This window comes from Chironomus tepperi, unplaced genomic scaffold (genome assembly GCF_022539635.2).
Source record: "Chironomus tepperi strain 1889 unplaced genomic scaffold, CSIRO-AGI_Ctep_v1 contig_461, whole genome shotgun sequence".
In the NCBI taxonomy this organism is placed as follows: Eukaryota; Metazoa; Arthropoda; class Insecta; order Diptera; family Chironomidae; genus Chironomus; species Chironomus tepperi.
Window position 1 is genome coordinate 919,629 of NW_027226583.1, and position 16,695 is coordinate 936,323.

The 16,695-nt window shown below is 34.0% G+C and overlaps 2 protein-coding genes across 2 annotated transcripts; one reads left to right on the forward strand and one right to left on the reverse strand.

Annotated features, from left to right (window-relative positions):
• Positions 1 to 1,950: 1,950 nt before the first annotated feature.
• On the reverse strand, positions 1,951 to 10,393 carry CalpC (calpain C). Its single transcript, XM_070651495.1, has 7 exons — positions 10,362 to 10,393; positions 5,197 to 5,914; positions 3,939 to 5,117; positions 3,289 to 3,465; positions 3,070 to 3,195; positions 2,827 to 2,959; positions 1,951 to 2,292 (listed from the first exon to the last, which is right to left on the reverse strand). Exons 2-7 carry the CDS (start codon positions 5,658 to 5,660, stop codon positions 2,266 to 2,268), a joined length of 2,106 nt encoding a protein of 701 aa, XP_070507596.1. The 5' UTR covers positions 5,661 to 5,914; positions 10,362 to 10,393; the 3' UTR covers positions 1,951 to 2,265.
• Positions 10,394 to 11,785: 1,392 nt separating this feature from the next.
• Positions 11,786 to 16,616, forward strand: Oseg6 (intraflagellar transport protein Oseg6). Its single transcript, XM_070651500.1, has 6 exons — positions 11,786 to 11,923; positions 12,016 to 13,377; positions 13,432 to 13,734; positions 13,798 to 15,748; positions 15,892 to 16,339; positions 16,395 to 16,616. The coding sequence occupies exons 1-6, from the start codon at positions 11,909 to 11,911 to the stop codon at positions 16,501 to 16,503; spliced, it is 4,188 nt and encodes a 1,395-aa protein (XP_070507601.1). The 5' UTR covers positions 11,786 to 11,908; the 3' UTR covers positions 16,504 to 16,616.
• The last annotated feature ends 79 nt before the right edge of the window (positions 16,617 to 16,695 follow it).

The window sequence follows — 16,695 nt, forward strand, 5'->3', positions numbered from 1 at the left end:
AAATTACCAAGAATTTGTACGGTTTTTGTCTGTCATAGGTGCCTGTTTTGCAAATCTGACCTGAATATCAAAAAATCCCAAAAAAAAAACAATCAAAGCAACCCAAAAAAATTTGAAAATTTACACCTAACCTCAAAATTCAATCCCCAGACCCCCCTATCGAATGAACCAAAATTTAATTCATTTTTCGATCAGTTTTTTTATTATCAAATGAAACATTTACAATGAAAACAAAAAAACAAAAATCACATAAAATTTCATAAGAACAGACGATTATTTGAGATACACGAAATGAAAAGAAAAGAAAAAGAAAAAAAAAATTTGCAGAAAAAAAAAATAATAAAAAATGTTAAAAATAAAAAAAAAATTCAATTTTAATTTATTTAAATTTCTTTCAGGGTTCCTGTTAATTAAATATGATAAGCACGAAGTTCTTTGGAATTTTTTTAAATTACATTAATGTTTGAATTTATTCTATTAGCGACTGAGTGACTTGATAGAGTAATGGATTAAATAAGTGACGGCTGAGAATTTAGATATGTGGAATTGCTAATTTAGAACCTGATTTAAGAGTAATTTGCATACATTGTGGGTTGTTTATGGAATTTTACGCTTGTAGTTTAAAGTCATTCCTTTATAAATTGAATTAACTGCCTTAAAATCAATAAAATTCCATATTTAGGCTAATTATCACTTATTTTGCCTTCCTGGATCTTCAAACAGCTTCAAACAATCATATTTACTTTATTTGCAAAGCTTACTTATTGAATTTAAATTCAAAAAATTTGAACTTCAAAACCAACGACTTTTAAAAATTCAAATTTCTAAAGTTCAAATTTCAAATTCCAAAAAATCCGTTAAAGAAAATCAAACTTCTAAACTCTTTTAAATCTCAAATATTTCTATCCACAGACATAAGAAAGTAAAACACTCAAACTTGGTCAATAAACTCAATATAAGCTAATGAAATTCAATAAAAATTCAATCACGCAAAATGAAAACAAAGCTCAAAACATAATAAAAATAAAAAAGTATTTATGACATTCCAATAAAGGTAGTTAAGGCAGTGGTGGGCATTCTTGTATTATTTGTGCCACACTTTAGAGCAGTGATTGGCAACCTCTGTATCGTGGCACAAGAGTGTGTCGTCAAAACTTTTTTGGAAATGTCATGAACCGTATCATCAAGTGGACCGCAGAAATAAGACGATTACCTACCACTGCCTTACTCTAAGAGTTCTCGATGCCAAGATAGTTACCAAGACTTCACAGGTAGTCAGTAGTGAAAAGTTGTTGATAGAGACAGTGAAGCACTTAATATGGATAATTGCCAAAGTAAGTCCAGGTGGCTCGGTGGCGGAATGGTTTCGTACTATGGTTTCTAATTATTGTGATACCGACCAAGCGGTCATGGGTTCGAGACTCGGCCGGAGAAACTTTTTCAACTGCACTTTTTCGAATCATATGCAGTGGAAACGCGGCTTACAGAACCTTTCTGTGTAGTCTAAAGACAATAAGCTGACAATAGCATCATCAAAGGAGTGGTTCCAGATCTCACTATAAACTGTGTAGGTCAATTGAATGAAGTGGTCTGGCGCACCTTCATTGACAAAAGACATCCAAATAAAGCCAAATTTAGACACATGCTGAGAGATGTCATGGATTACAGATCTGTACGGCCAGCGAAGTAAGTATGTAAAGTACCTTGGTGATAAGCTTCGATCAAAATATCACACGGCATGCAGTTCATGACACACTAGTGCTGATAAGCCTGGATTGAAACCGCACGCGATCATACGGTTCATGGCGCACTTGCATGTCGTGTCACAATGCACAGGTTACCCAGCACTGAGTCAACCACTTCATACAGCTTGTTGTTTTGTCTTCAAGCAATAAATTTTTTGCATAAATAATTGCCATCCACAAATATTTATAAAAGCTCATTCAGTCATACAGTATTAAAAATATTTTTCTTTTATTTCATTCCTTTTCTCTTTTTTTGTTGTCTTTTTTTTGCTTTCATTCAAAATAAAAACGAGCGAAAATCTTTATAAATTAATTTAAATACACAATTTCTTATTAATGATATACAGCAACAAAAATAATATTTTTTTTTTTCGATGTCTTTTGTCTTGTCCATAGTTAATTCCATCAATTGAGGAGACTAAAATGAACTTTCAAATCACAAAAATAAAAGACATATTGTCTATGTACGGATCCTCATTTGTTTTAGTACGTATGGGTAAGTAAATGAGCAGGAGTTTATTTAACATATTAGCACCGACTTTATCCACTGAAAAAGAGAGATTAATTCATCAATATTAGTCATTTGTTTACTAAATTAAATAGGATTCGTCAAAAGTTGCAGACATACAGCTTCGGACGAACTATAAGGTACAGTCCATAACTGCAGGTTTGCAGCTTCGGACGAACTATAAGGTACAGCCGATAACTGCACACCTCCAGGCTTGGACAAACTATAACAAACAACCGATAACTGCAGATCTGTAGCTATGGACGAACTATAAGATACAGCTGATAACTGCAGGTCTGTACCCTTAGGCGAACCATAAGGTACAGCTAATAATTGCACGGCCTACATACTTTTGGATGAACTTTAAGGTACAGCCGATAACTAAAGGCTTGCAGCCTTAGACTAACTAAAAATTACAGCCGATGACTATAGGACTGCAGCCTTGGACGAACTATAAGATACAGCCAATAACTGCAGGTCTGCATCCTTAGCAGCCTTAGACAAACTTTAAGTTACAGCTGATAGCTGCAGGCGATTTAAGCTCGAATCATAAATTTGGATACCCAATCTTACCTCATTAAGGTTCATCCTAATCTGATTGTCCTGATTTGTATCTTTACTCTTAAACAGCTCAAATGCCATCGTCAGATGAAGTATTGCAGACACAAAATCAGCTAATCTCATTGTTCCATCTCGCCTCATGTATCTAAAATGGAATTGATTTTTGGAAATTGTCAATAAAGTGTCTGATTACAGCCGGCAAAAATCATTTAAAGCTCAAAAAAATTTAACAATAGGAAGTCAATTTCCTCTTACTTCAAAATCAATATTGAAAGAATGTCAGTGCTGAGTTGAAATCCGACGTCACATAGAGCATCACGAAATCTTTCGGCTCTCAAAATTCCCGTTTTTTCTTTTGTGTGCATCTTGAACACACCTTGCCTATAAAATATTCATAAAAATTTATATATACTAAAATGTCATGTGAACTGCTTATAGAAAAATGTATGAGACATAACAGATGTTACTTCTTACCAAGTCTTTAAATTAATCATAAAAAGTTTGAAATCATTAAACGTGATTCGTGATCGATTTTGTTTATCCATAAGGCAAACAATTTGTCGACAAACATCTAAATTGGCACAACTTCGAATATAGTCATTTGGTAAGCATGCTTCCAATAGTTCTTGAAGATCAAAGCAGTTAATTGTTCTGAAAAATTAAGATAAGAAGATGATTAGGTTGCTGTGATCGAATTTCATGTTTCAATGAAAGTTGCAATCTGTGCTTCATCAGAGTAGCAATTGAAGTATCCGCGAAACCCAGCAAACCACTTCCTGGATACCAGAGTTGCAAAACAGGCAGCTGTGACACCCAAAAACCGTACAAATTCTTGATAATTTCTTCTTACAAAACCATACAAATTATCAAGAATTTGTACGGTTTTTGCCTGTCACAGGTGTCTGTTTTGCAACTCTGCTGGATACTACTACAATGTTGTCCAAACTTGTTTGTGCCACGACACACCTTCACAACCAAACCACCACACGACATACTGTTCATGCCACTTCCAAAACTCACAACATTGTGCCACAGCACATAGTACGGACAACACTGCACCACAACACAGAAACTTGCAACTTTCCACAGGAAACACCCATCAAAAATCCATCAAAATCACTTACTTATGATCATCCGCAAGCTGTAGAAACACTGGCTCATATTGTGTAGTTCCACTCGTAATGCTAGCGTCATCATTCAATTGATTTAATTTATAAGATGATCCAGATATACCAGTCGTCTGGAATGGATCAAGAAGAAGCATCGTTTGTGTTTCGAGTAGCGATAAACGTATTGAACTTCCGAGTACACGCACACTAAATGCTGACTCTTCGGCTGGTTCAAATGTTGTTGCCATAATAAGATATCGTCCCGCCTCCAATGAACATCTCTGACTAATTTGACGCGAATTTGTATATTGTGAATTAAGTAGCGACTTATGTTTCTTGAAAAATGTTTTCGGTAGGCACTCTGTAATTTTGGTTTGTTGTGCTAAATTGTTTAGACTATAAAGCGTAAATCCAATGACTTTTGGCTCCATTACGCTATGCTGATTCAATGATATAATAACATCTTCCCGTTCAGCCAGTACAAGTTGTAATTGTGGATTTATATGGAATGTATCGTGATTATTTCGACATCCACCGGCACTAACACCGCGTTTCCATGTTCCTTGATATAATCTCATTAGCCATCGTCGACAACGATCAGTTAAAGATGGCTCATCACGTGCTGTGTCGGAATCGAGATGCACACACTCAAGATGTGTAAAATTTGTAATAAAATCAACAAATGACATCCAGAATTCACCAACATCCAATTGTCCTAAGAGTCTATCACGTTCTTGAATCGATACTCTCTCCCATTGATTTGAGTACGATGACCAATCACCATTATAGCCGCTTGTTTGACCAAATGACGAATCAGCTAATGGATCTCTCAATCTTATCAATTGAACAGTATCACCCATTAAGGTTTCCGCTTTGTCTAACGAACATAATCGATAATTTGTTCCAGAATTTAGTCCACTTGCTGTTGTATGATGACTATTTGAGTTATTGCTACTATTGCTGCTATTACTATTATTATTAATGTTGTTATTTAGATTACTATTATTGTTGGTTAGACTTGAATTAATTGTGCACGTTATAATACTTGTGCAATCTAGAAGGCTATGTAGGACAGGTGGTCGAATATTAATTTGATCTGATTTTATGGACATTGATTCTGTAATTCCACCCGTTAAATCAGCTAAGCCATCGAGTAATGTTCCATATTTGAGTGCCTCATATGAACCATGCAGTCTAGATTATAATGGATATAATTAATAAGAAAAAGTTGCACGCATTCTACATCCGGTCACAATTAAAAAAAACAACTTACTTTGCATAAGCCTTTTCCAACAATCCAGGCCAAAATGAATTTGAATGTTGTGCTTGTAAAAATGCCAATTTCCCGTTTATTGTTGGCAATCGATCATCAACAAGCACTTCTTGCCATTCACCGCACCACCATATACGAAAACGAAATACACCGTAATATGGTTGATCAAATGTTTGATCGGCAGGTACGACACGATAAAATAATCCTTTAGATAAATATAATATACCTAAACATGACACAAGCCATCTATCGCCCATTTTACCCGGTGCAATATCAAAGTATGCATTGGAATCATTAACAAAGATTGGATGTGTATTAAGCTCATGTGGTCGCTTCCATTGAAATGTAAATGGCGGTGTTTGATGATAAAAAACAGATGTTTGAACTGCTGGAAAATCTGGATCCTCCCATAAGACTCCCTTTCGTTTACACTCATTCTTTATACGTTCGAATGATGATGTCATTGTGGATGTTATTTTTAACGGACCTTAACTTCTTTCCCACAAGAAATACTGAATGTCGCGCTTGAATAAGTAATTTTAATGTTCTTTTGCTGTGTTGCTTCTTCACTGCCACCTGTCACCAACCTTCTTATTTTGAAAAATTCCTTAATGTATTTATGTCTTGGCTTATTTCTTACGCACCGATGTTGCTCAATTAAACATTTTAATCATGCTCTTCACTGTCTATGCATTATTAGCATTGTGTTTGTGTGTACCTGAAAAGCAGATATAGGAAAGAGATTTCTTTAATATTCGATTGTGTGTTGCGCAGTTTCACTGCGATTTTGTGTTTGGATGTGCTTGTTAACATTTTGTCTTGCTTATATTCCTAAATAGAAGTTATGGCTTTGCCATAAAAATGGTATTTATTGTTATTTGATAGAGTCATTGGGGAAATGAAGCTTGGTGCACCTTCTTTTAAAATTCTTTACAGTAATTGCCGATGAGTCAAGGTAAGATTAAGACTTTAGTTGTTCTGAAGGCTGTCAATTGACGCACCTCCATGACAACTACTTTATTGCTGTAGAATCTATTATTTTATTGTGTCAATTGAGCTATAACCTCGTAAATCGTTACTTAATCTTGTAGATCTTTTGATATTTTATAAATACATACTTCATATAGATGGTCAAATTGAGGTTGCTTTGAGAAAATAAGGGAATGCTGCATGTCCTTGAAGTTTTCTGTTTCTTGAAAGTTCACTTGACCAAAGTATGGGAAAAATTGTGTCCATTAATCTTGGTCAACATGAGATGAAGTTGTTGAGTCCATTAAGCATGCTTTGAAAATTATGAAAGGTGATCTAAGCAGTAAGATAAGCATCTGAAGAGTTTGCTTGCATATTTTTTCTACAAATATTATTTTTTGGCACTCAATTTTGTAATATACTTTAACTAAGTCATTGTGCTCATAATTGTATATCGCCTTTAGCCTAATTATTATTGTACATTGAATAAGCTTGCTAAGTTTAATAATTTTTGTGGAATTTTTAGGTTATTAGCAAATTAGCCTAAAAGATTATTCCGCAAAGTCGATTAGGAACAGCTTCTCATTCGCTATGAAATGATGATGATGATGTCAGATGTAGAGATGCTAAGATTGCTTAGATTTACATCAAATTTAAATTGACATTTTTCTTGTTGGCAAATTTTCTGCAAAATTAACTACGAAATGATGTCAGATTTGATGATTATTACTTCCAATAAGATCCAACAGTGCAATAGAGCTTTAATAACTGTCGAAATTCCATGTTAATTACAGATAATTTATTAAAAATCGAAACAAAATTTTATGTAAACAAAAAAACTAAGCCAACTTCGCGCTTTAAATTATTCAAAACCAAATTTAAGCCAACTTCGCGCTTTACATTATTCAAAATAAATCCGTTACGTGGCAAATTATCAGACACAATTAGAAATAACTTCAGGCACGAGTCTAGTTAAGTAACATTGATGTAATTCATAGATTACTGACATATTTTACAGACACTATACCAAAACAGCGGTATTGACACTTGATATCTCATGCCGATCAACATTATTCGCAATTAAAAATGCGTTCAAATTCCCCCAACCCGAATCCCATTAAGCAAAACATCGAAACTTTCAGTTTTTTTTTTCTTTTATATTATTATTTTCAAAAATATATAAAAAGAGATATGGCAAGAGATGAAAAAAAGAAATCTAATTGAGCAACACGAGAAATATTTTTTTTGCTTTTCTCTTATTTTCATGTTTTTAATAAATTGGGACAAGCGGGCCTACCTATCGAAAATAAAAAATTGAATAGCAAGCAGCATAAAGCAAGAATAAGAAGAAAATGTGCTTGTCGCATTCTGTCGTACATAATAACGACTACAGGTTCGTTATCAAACCAACCATACAAGTCTTTCAAGACGACATTCTCAAACTTTTTTAAGCTTTTTATGTATTATAATGATGAATGTGTCAGAGGTTAAACGGTTATTGTTATAAATACACGGAGGCACGGATGAGATTTATGAGTGTGACGATAATAATGAAAGTTTAGACAGAGATGAATATTTATGAAATATTTTGAGCGATTAAGAAAGTAATAGAATAGAAAATTCATGTCATGTAACAAACGAATTGTATAAACATCGCTGGAACTTATTTCCATAAATATTTTGTTATTGTTTGCACAACAATTAGAAATTCCACGATTTTATGGAGGTTTTTGAGGGAAATGAAGTGGGCTGGTTGTGGCAGCTTTTAGCATCAATGGTCAAATCATTTCATTATTCTCATTGACATGTCTTTGTTACTTAATTCCGTTCATGTTCATGTCACATGCTATTATGTTGCGGTACAACGATTAATTGATAATTTGGAAATTTTAACGGTCGAAATATTTTTGAAAATTTATCCAAGGGGAAATCATTATTGAAAATTCAACAATCAGTTTACTATGATCGATATTTTGATCAATATTTAGGATTTTGACAAGATTTTGGTAGTTTGAATACGGAACTTTAAAAGACGTCTAAGAGTGGCTATGGATAGCAATTGATCTGTACGACCAGCAAAGTAAGTATATTTAGGATTTTCTGAACTATTTCAATCAATTCTCATCAAATAATGCATTTTTCCAACCAATTCTCATCAATGTATGCATTTTACAGACTTGTTCCTTCATATTATCCACCGGCAATTTCACTTGAATTCCAAATGATCATTTAAAAGTGCAATGATCGTGTACACTTACAATTTGCTGCATTTAAGTTGTAAAACTGCAATGCAATCGGAAGTATAGCTATCATTGTGAGTACATTAAGCTGCTGAGAAGCTCATGAATTATTCGAGATGATTTCCACTAATAAATAATCACGGAATTAAAAAGAGAGCACGAAAGTGTTAGTTTTGGTTTTCCGTTCAATTTCACATAAACATCCACAAACTGATGGTTTGGATGTTCTCGATGATTAGAAGCAGAAACGTAAATCCAAACATCATTACTGGCTTGAATAATCCAATGGCAAAGAACATTGTGGTACTTCTATCTAATTATGATCACAATTCATTGTGAAGTGCAAAGATGCAAGTAGTTTAGGTAGTAAAGAAAAGTCAAAGAAAAACCAGTTTTAAGAATGAAATGAGAGGGCACGAAACGTAATTGCGGATGGGAAATAAAAAACGGGAAAATCTCGATTACGAATTGCTGTATGCTGTTTCTTATGCTTTATATGTATCTATCATGCTCTTGTTTTTACTCTATCCATTACAAAACTTCACTCATATCTCTTTGCCGTGTCGTTTTAATATTAATATTTCTTTCATAGTCTTTTTTTCACTATTTCTTCATCATTTATGGAGTTTGTTGGATATTATAATAAAAGAAATGAAATTTTACTTTTTTTGTTTCTCTTCTTTAAAGTATCTCATGTATTATGACTTGTATATATACTCTTTTTGAGAAATTAAATGAATGATTCAACATTATTAAGGCAAATTTCAGAATAAATATTTAATTTTCTTTCCCGTTTTCACAGTAGTTAATTTTTTGTTACGCACACACACATAGTAACGGCATATCACATCTCATGAGCGACTGTAATAGACCTCATATAGCAGTTTAATTTGTATATTTTTGTGTAGAATCTTATCTGTATTTTCACTTTGGTTAACATGTTTATAACATGAATTTTTGCAAGATTTTTTCGGTATGGATCTGATAACAGTGACCTTATGGCATTTATCGATTGTGCATATGCCTGGAGAAACTGAATTTTTTATGTAATTGCTGTGGTAAGTTGATTAAAATTGATAAAAACTTTTAAATTTGTTGAAAATCTGAAGAATTGTTGTTGTTACGTAGAAAACTTTACGTACGTATTTTTCTTACGTAGAAAATTTTACGTACGTATTTCTTCTTACGTATAACTTTTACGTACGTATTTTTTTTATTTTTTGATTTTACGTACGTAATTCTCTTGCGTATGATTTTTACGTACGTTTTTCTCTTACGTATGACTTTTACGTACGTATTTTCAAATTTAACCGTTCAAATCCACAATAAAACGACTCTTTTGCTATAAATTAATCCACAATCTAAGATAATCGATGTCACTAATTATTCAATTCATAAGTAAAATCGCACTCAAGCTATTCGCCACTAATGACTCTTTAACTCATTTATATTTTTTGCCACAAAGTGCCACTTTATGCTATTCATATTTCGCGGTCGATTGTATTGGTTCAGCTCAGCTCTGCTTTCTTGAGCTCTTTCGTTCGTTTTCTTTTTTTTTATTTTTTATTTTTTCATTTCTCTTTTAATTTTCAATTCGTTCATCAAGCACAAAAATAAATTCCTGAACACGTTGTCATTTTCTCGAGAGAGGAATTGCAATATTTTTTTCAGTCAAATTGAATTAAAAAACTGAATTTATCGGAGTGGCAATCTTTTAGGTGTCTTTTTTAAATTGAAGAAGGCGTTGCATGTAAAACGATCGTTGGCCTTGACCAGAAGTAGTTTTATATTCGAAGAATTCTCCTTTTTCTTAAAACTGGAAACTCATTTTTGCAGCTTAAAATTGTGAATTTCGAGTTAAGGACGCCCACAAATTTTACCAACTTCTTTTTTTCGGATATCGCAAGACAAAAATATTTAAATTAAGGAATTAAAATATAAAACTGCAAAATCTACCTCCAACGTGTTGAGCTTTTCACCGTTCGCGTACGACTGACACAATCGTACGAAAGAGAAAATAAACAAACATGCCTATATGAATTGTTGAGCTTAACACACATATTGCCATACTTATTATTATTGTATTGGTGCCAGTTTTCGCTATTGCCGCTCATTACTCTCGATAGTATTTAGTGTGGAATGTTGAACCAAAACGTTCTCCTCATCTCCATAATGCCGCGGGCTTGAATTTCGTAAGATTTTCTTCTTAAGATATAAAAAAAGTTATGCTTGTATGTAGATATATTTGACTGTATATGCGAAGAGAATACTTAAAGAGCAAAATGGGAAAAGAGCAAGTGAAAATCTCATTAAACCGGAGATTTTATAGCGCACATACAGTCAGTGATGATTCATATGCTATCAATTATATATTCATCATATTCGCGACATTACTAATTGGACAATCTTTTAAATATGGATATGGCATCTGGAGATATTGATTAACACTTTGATGGCAGCCTTGATGATTGAGTAGCCAACAAACCTTGACTGAATATTTTTGGATTTTATTAATTTAGCCTCAAAATGATGATCAACGGAAATTTATGATTTGAAATTTTTCATAGTTTCAGGCCCCTTTTGGAATTTTTGTTGTTTACAATTTTTGGACAAAATAAAATCACAAATTAGGAAATTTAATGGATTTTTGAGGTAAATATAGCTAGAGTCATTGACTAATTGGTAAAAAAAAAAAAAAAAGTTCCATAAATTCTTCAAAAAAGAAGAAGCGATCCCTATATTTGAATAATAAATTTCAATTTTTGAGATTCGAACTCTTACAAACATCCAGAATTGAACAATTTTTTGCCTTAGCAAGCTATCTTTAAGAACAATGTGACAATTCTCGAATGAAATACAGCAATTAACAAGACAATATGCAAAAAAGAGCATCAGAAAAGAAAGAGAAACTTGGAAAACTCGTTCAGCTCAAAGTTTCTTGAGAAACATTTAAAGCAGAATGATGATGCAAGAAGAAGACGACGACGACGAAAAGATTGTCAAGAGAAATTCAAATTAATGTAATGTATGATATTTATATGAACAGTTATTAAACGACAGCGCAAAAAAGGCAATAAAATGACATTGTCAGGGTGAAGGAATTTCAACAAAAAGGAAAGGCGCAAATTTCTCTACGCGCAGCAAGTATTTCAATCACCTGTTATGAAATAGTCATAATGAGTATATTTTGGACTTGTTTCTATTTCTTTAACAGGTGATGAATGAGTACAAGACGTAAGAAGTAGAATTGCAACTTACTCCACCTGTTATCCAACTCTCAAAACAGGTAGAATTATCTTTTACCGCTCATCTTTCCGCTCTTTTACTATTCCTTTTACTTTATATTTTCATTCTTTTATGCTTCATTGTTACCTTGACTACGCGATTGTTGATACACAAAAAATATATATTTGTGACTAATGAAAAGATTCTTTAAAAATTAAGTTTTTGCGTATATTCCAGTGATAAAATGAGTCAAATTTAGTAGCAATTAAGACATCACGATGAGTAGTGACAAAGTACGTTGAAGATAATACCGGAAATCCTTTAAAAGATTAATAAAATCATCAATAATAATTTTTTTCACATCACATTATGAAATTTTTTTCAGGTTCTTTTTCGTATTGATGAGCCTCACGGTCAAGGTGATGTTGCATTTGTATGGCAGTCTGGTTCAACGACAAATTATCTTGCTACAACCGGTAGTGATGGAACTGTAGCTATTTATAATCGTCAAGGTCAACTGCAAGAGCGAATAATACTACAAGGCTTATGTGCTGGATTCTCATGGGACTGCTTTGGAGATATATTGGCTATAATTACACAAAATACATCGCACATAACAATATGGGACTCGAATCAAAGGAAGAAGCAATTGATTGATACTGGCTTACGTGATGCACCAAGTTGTCTTGTTTGGTCAAAGAAGGTACAAATCTTAGCAGTGGCAACGACAAGAGGTAACTTGGCACTTTATAATCATCAAACATCAAAGAGAATTCCAATTATTGGAAAGCATACAAAGCGTATAGTCTGTGGTGCATGGTCAGCAGAAAATATTTTAGCACTTGGCAGTGATGATAAGACAATGACTATAAGTAACGATGAAGGTGATACATTAAGGACTGTTCCAGTTCGTGATATTCCCAGTGATATGAATTTTGCAGAAATGAAGACAGATGAGCGTGTTCCTGGAGAGAATACAATCAGTATGATTGTAGGAAAGCGTACATTGTTTCTGTATCATCTCCCAGAACCTGATAGTCCAACGGAACTTGGATTCCAAGCTCGATATGGAAACTTGTTGCAGCACAAGTGGTTTGGAGATGGATATATCCTCTTAGGATTCTCATTAGGTAATGTAGTGGCAATTTCAACACATCCACGTGAAGTTGGACAGGAATTATGGCAAGTTAAGAATCATCGAGACTCGTTGTCTAGTATTGCGATATCTAAGGAACTGGAACTTATAGCCAGCTGTGGTGATAACAATGTTAAAGTCCATTCCATGTCAAATCTTCAGGAAACAGTAAAGATCTTGACATTGCCTGATCAAGCTGGACTTAAGAATGTCGACTGGAGTTCCGATGGACAACTATTGGCAGTTTCAAGCAGTCAAGGTGTCATTTCAGTGTTTGTGACTAAATTACAGTCAATTTATGCAATTGCACCACCAAGAATTGCTCTCCTTTCAAGCCTTGCTGAAGTGTCTATCTACCATTATTCACCAGAAAAGAACAAGACTCAGCCATTATTGGTACAGTTAGAAATTGAGCCTACATTTCTAGCAATCGGTCCATATAATCTCGCATGCGGAATGAATAATCGCATTTGGTTCTACGATTTAGGACGGTCAGTAACTGATAATCCGGTTATGTTAGGAGATCGAGAATATATGGCAGAAGTAAAGCAAATTCAATTGAATACAGATTACTGTGCTGTTCTGTGTGGAAGTCAAATTATGCTTCATTCGGTAAGTAGTCTTAAGTGCTACTTAATATTTTATACTATATTCTATCCATTTTAGATTGAGAACACTTCAAATTCCCAAATTGGAACAAATTTGGTATCGTCTCAGGACAGAGATCCAAAAATTTTTCCAGATGAGCTACAGGGACTGCACGACACAATTATTACATGTCTAAATTTAACAAATGATTTTCTATGTTTTGGCACTGACGTTGGTCACTTGATTCACTTCTCATTGGAACATTGGAGCACTTTGATACAGTATCGACACTCAATTGGAATTAGGTCTATATTTACTGATTTGGAAGGAACGCGTGTTGCATTCATAGATGAACATAATCAAGGCTTTGTCTACATGCCGGTAAATATGCAAGCATTAATATATTTGAATTTTAAATTAATTTAATTCCATGTCCAATTATAGACGATCGAAGATACAATTTCAATACCCAATTTACCAAAACAAGTCGCTGGCATTTTATGGGATTTTTCTCATCCATCTGTATTTGTTGCATTTGACAGTAAAATCTGTTCTACTTACATATTTGTACGACATTCAGTTGATGGCAAATGCGTACGCAAAATTGGTGATTCAAAATTACTTTCCGATCAGATTCCTTTAATGCTGTATGACGGCGAGTTGTGCCTTTATAGTAATGGAAAATTAACATCAATATCATTGGATACGCATAAATTCTCGATAGCTATGAAGACATCCGATCAATTAAGTCAACTAATTAAATTACAAAAGTATCAAGAAGCGTGGGATCTTTGTGTAGCCATAAATGATCCAGATAGTTGGAAGAAACTAGGAAATGCATGCATTAATGATCTCGAAGTGAATTTTGCCATACGTGTATACCGTAAGATTGGAGATGCAGCTATGGTCCAGTCACTAGAGGATATTAAGCATCATGAAGACATCAACCTTCTTGCAGGTCATTGTGCCGTTCTACTCGATAGACATGACGAAGCAAAGCAATTGTTTGCAAAGAGTAGTAATCCACTCGAAGCTTTAGATTTATGTCGTGATTTATTACAATGGGAGCAGGCAATGGCACTATCGAATAATTTAGCTCAAGATCAAATGCCATTTATAGCACGTGAATATGCACAGCAACTTGAATTAAATCGTAACTATACTGAAGCTTTAATGAATTATGAAAAGGCAATGGGTGAATATCGTAATGAAGTGGACATTAATGGCGATGATCCATTCTCAGAGCATTTAAGGATGGCTAAGAGTGGAATAGCTCGATGCTCTATAAGATGTGGTAACTTTTCGATTGGAATTCAAATTGCAACGGAATTGAGGAATAAGCAGCTTTGTTATGAATGTGCTGAGGCACTGGAACAAGTCAATCAAATATCTGAAGCTGCTCAGCTTTATGAGAAGAGTGAGGAATATGATAAGGCATGTGGACTTTACATCCAGCTGAAGCAATGGCATAAAGTTGACAAGATCCTACCAAATGTCACCAGCATAAAGCTCCATGCCCTGCATGCTAAAGCAAAGGAAACTGAAGGAAAGTACAGAGAAGCTATACAAAGCTATACATTGGCAAATGACTTGGACAGTGTTGTGAGGATACACCTTGACTACCTCTCTGATCCACACAGTGCTTCTGAAATTGTACTCGAATCTCGGTCCATTGAAAGTGGAAAGATGCTTGCTAAGTTCTACCAAAAGATTGGTGACTATGAAAGTGCATTGCAGTTCCTAATTGTTTGTGGATCAGTTAGTGATGCCTTCACATTAGCTCATAAGCAGAATAAGTTGAAGCATTATGGAGAGCTACTTGAGCAGTATGACGGCGCTAAACCAAATGACTTTATAGCACTTGCTCAATACTTTGAGAATGAGAAGTATACGCTGCTTACTGGAAAATATTACTTCCTTGCCAAGGAGTACACAAAGGCTTTAAAATTGTTAATTAAAGCTGCTAGTTTTGGTAATGAGGAACAGCAGGCATTGTCACTAGCTATTGACTGTGTTGCTTCCTCAAATGATGACAAATTGGCAGGTCAGCTAATAGAATTTCTACTCGGTGAAACAGATGGAAAACCAAAGGATCCAAAATTACTATTCAGGTTGTATATGGCACGTAAACAATACCGCGAAGCAGCAAAAACTTCAATTATTATAAGCCAGCAAGAGCAAGTGGCTGGAAATTATAGAAGTTCTCATGACTTGCTTTATTCGATGTATCAAGAACTAAGGAGGAACAACTTGACAGTTGCTAGTGATATGAAGAGTAGTTTGAATCTTTTGCATCGCTACATCCTTGTCAGAATTCATGTCAAACGTGGTGATCATCTAATGGCTGCAAAATTGCTTGTTGAAGTTGCTAAGAATATTTCGCAGTTTCCGTCACGTAAGTATTATCGATTTAATGATGGATTCTTCATGATCTCCTATATTTAGGGAGTATAGAAGATCTGACACTTACATGCCTTAGTTCTTAATCCTTGATCTTTGGTGATCCAGTAAAATTCTAATCATTCTCTTTCCTTTTAGATATCGTTCCAATTCTAACCAGCACTGTGATTGAATGTCAGCGATCAGGAATGAAGAAGTCAGCCTTCAACTATGCAGTCATGCTAATGCGTTCCGAATATCGTGATCAGATTGACGCAAAGTATGCAAAAAAGATTGAATCAATTGTAAGGAAAGCGCCAAAGAATATAAAGCAATTGAATGATTTTGAGGAAGAGACGATCACTAATGGCAGGAGCAATGATAATGATGACGATGATGTTCAAATGGCAAAGAGGAAGAGTACAAATGTTGATTCTAGTCCATGTCCTTTCTGTAATACTAATTTAAATAATATGGAAGTAACTTGTTTTCAATGTAAGAATACATTGCCGATATGTATTGCTACGGGATATCACTTGACAAGTGCACGGGACTGCTGTCAATGTCCCGAGTGTCTGTTTCCAGCTTTTAAGGATAGTTTGATACAGTAAGTCAAATATGAAGTTGTTGTGTAATTAAAGCTAATTTATGATACTTTCCAGAATAATCGAAGCAACGAAGGAATGTCCAATGTGCAATGAACAAATCGATATTAATAGATTAGAAGTAATAGAGGATATTCAGGCATATATCAATGAGATTAATGCTTAGAGCTGTTTAGAGCAATTAGAAGTGAAAAAACGAATTTCAAGGAACTTGATGTCATGCAATGAGAATTATTAGATAATAAAGAATAAAGTATAGTAAATGAAATTAAATCGGAAGTACGTTTTGTTTCATTGAAGGCTTTCCAAATTTTCAGCTCAAAGTTTTTAAAATTTTTAACGACTTTTTAAATTTTGA

What these genes read in the sequence shown, in the direction of transcription:
- CalpC (XM_070651495.1), bottom strand. Translation starts at nt 5,660, where the DNA reads ATGACATCATCATTCGAACGTATAAAGAATGAGTGTAAACGAAAGGGA. An exon ending in TTGGAAAAGGCTTATGCAAA is followed by an intron (nt 5,118 to 5,196) that starts GTAAGTTGTTTT and finishes ATTATAATCTAG; the next exon opens with ACTGCATGGTTCATATGAGG. An exon ending in TTAGGATGAACCTTAATGAG is followed by an intron (nt 2,293 to 2,826) that starts GTAAGATTGGGT and finishes TCTCTTTTTCAG; the next exon opens with TGGATAAAGTCGGTGCTAAT.
- Oseg6 (XM_070651500.1), top strand. An exon ending in AAGGCTTTGTCTACATGCCG is followed by an intron (nt 13,735 to 13,797) that starts GTAAATATGCAA and finishes GTCCAATTATAG; the next exon opens with ACGATCGAAGATACAATTTC. An exon ending in TTTAAGGATAGTTTGATACA is followed by an intron (nt 16,340 to 16,394) that starts GTAAGTCAAATA and finishes GATACTTTCCAG; the next exon opens with AATAATCGAAGCAACGAAGG.